This window comes from Frankliniella occidentalis, unplaced genomic scaffold (assembly GCF_000697945.3).
Source record: "Frankliniella occidentalis isolate FOCC.00 unplaced genomic scaffold, Focc_3.1 Scaffold256, whole genome shotgun sequence".
NCBI classification, from domain to species: domain Eukaryota; kingdom Metazoa; phylum Arthropoda; class Insecta; order Thysanoptera; family Thripidae; genus Frankliniella; species Frankliniella occidentalis.
Genome location: NW_026267382.1, coordinates 167,576 through 169,603, shown reverse-complemented (window position 1 = coordinate 169,603; position 2,028 = coordinate 167,576). Strand labels below are relative to the sequence as shown.

At 37.4% G+C, this 2,028-nt stretch overlaps 1 protein-coding gene across 1 annotated transcript in view; it reads left to right on the top strand.

Moving 5' to 3' along the window:
- The first annotated feature begins 15 nt into the window (after positions 1-15).
- Positions 16-2,028, top strand: part of LOC113214609 (uncharacterized) — a 19,079-nt gene continuing 17,066 nt past the window's right edge. The window contains exon 1 of the mRNA XM_052273238.1: positions 16-503. Coding sequence (XP_052129198.1) covers positions 381-503 — 123 coding nt within the window. The 5' untranslated portion in view covers positions 16-380. The remainder of the gene's footprint in view (positions 504-2,028) is intronic.

The window sequence follows — 2,028 nt, the reverse complement described above, 5'->3', positions numbered from 1 at the left end:
CTGACTCAAGGCCGCCTCGTCTTGTACAGTTGGCTGTTGATCCTGCATATAGAGAATAATTTCCATTGTAGCTACAGTTTTCTGACTAAATGACCCTGTGGTTAAGGCGAAAGTCATTACCTCTGAAGCCGCCCGTGGAGGCTGGTAGGACGTAATCTCTTCTTCATCAGCAGATGGAGATGAATCTTGGTACGGGACTAGTTTGATTTGTTCCGTCTGCAAACAAAATATGATGTCAATACAATTCTTGTCTGTTTTGACGTGGCATATTCTGTATAATCCTCTTTCATTGGGCCCCAATGGCTCCCATCGCCGAAAAGATTCAAAATATCTTTCCATAGTAAGAATACACCGCTTTTCGGCATATTGGCTAATTTGACATGGATTCTACTCCCGCCACTGAAGATTTACCTGATGACATTCATTTTCAACAAACTCAAATACCAAAATCTGATTATGAGATGTACCAGCACGGTTCTTTTGACAATGACTACAAGGTAGAGGTATGTATTTCACCATGGATAAACTGATTTTCCTTATTTGAATTTTTGTTGTGGGCTTTTTGTGCTTGCTTTTTATGCCAAGTTCATATCATACGAACTTTAAAATTGCAATATTGTTTAAATGATGCTAAGGTAGGCATGTTTAATGAAATAGAAAAAATTCACCGAGCTACTTGTCAAGGTAAACTTTCTGCCTACAAGTCATTAATATTTTTAATTCATTAGCAGTCACAAGAATTCATATAAACCACCCATTAATACCACTAGTCTGCTTTACCATTTTGAAAGAAATCACAATTTCTACTTTTGATTTTCAGACAACTGCACAGCCAGATTCGGAACCACAACAATACATCATAAAGAGATTATGTGAAAAAGGAATCCACTATGAGCTGCTCTACTTCAGGAGCATTGAATACATTGCTGAAACAACCAATGCCAGTAACTGCATATTTTGTTTGTAAATTTCACTATCTGGTGTTAATTAAGTTTCTCAGTTATTATATATGCAAAGTAGTTTGGACAATAAAAAATATTATTTTTGGTACTTAAATTTCTTTTGGTGTTGTTGTTTTATATCTGTTCTGGTATGATAATTCAGCGTCCTGCTGCCAGTCCTTGGCAGTCTTTCTGTTCCACAAGGGTTGTAGATGCTGTTAAAATGGTAAATTTAGAGATTTCCCACATCAACTTTTAATGGTCATGAAATATATTTGGCCTCCTTCTTCTCTTTGAAACTATTATTATTTCATTTTTAGGTTTTACAGTATGTTTCTTGACTATTGTGTTTTTAAATTGTTCATTACACTCACCAGCTTTAATTTATGTGATAATGAGTGCATGAGTCACTATTTTAAGTTAACTATCAAGAAAAAAACTAAAATCTCTGATGCGTTAGGTTGCTTGATATCTATTGGTGTCCTGTACAGCCTATGGTTTTTGCTTGTTTTAGATGATATTATTTAAATGTATGGCGAAGCTAAGACATCACCTGTCATATTACATACTCCGCTCAAAAGGTAGTGTTGTTCATTAAGTTTCTGAGTTCTAAGAGTTTGACAAGAAATAAGGCCTTTATCTCGTTTTTAAACATATATTTTCAGTAATTTTGGAATATTAAAGTCAATTTTCTATATTTGAATTAACCGCCACATTCTGGTCACAAGTAAGAATGAGGACAGTGCTTCTAAGGCAACTTCTAAGGTGTTTTTCCTCTTTCTGGCAAAAAGTCAGATAAGTCTGTTGTTCTTTTAAAGCATTGAAAAAGCCGTCTTCTTTTGAAAAACATTTCCTTTTCGGCCACTCATTTCAAAGTAACTTCCTCTAGCGCCAAAACAGTGAGAGATACAGACAAACATGATATCCAAGCCCATGGTGCTACCTAGTGGTGTTCAATGGTCGGTCGCTCGGCGCCGATGGGTGCCCATCGGGCGAGCGAGAGGGACGGAGCTAGCGGCCGGCTAGCGCGTGAGAGAGAGACGGCAGACAGGTGGAGTGGGGGGTTGACCGACCATTGGACATCACT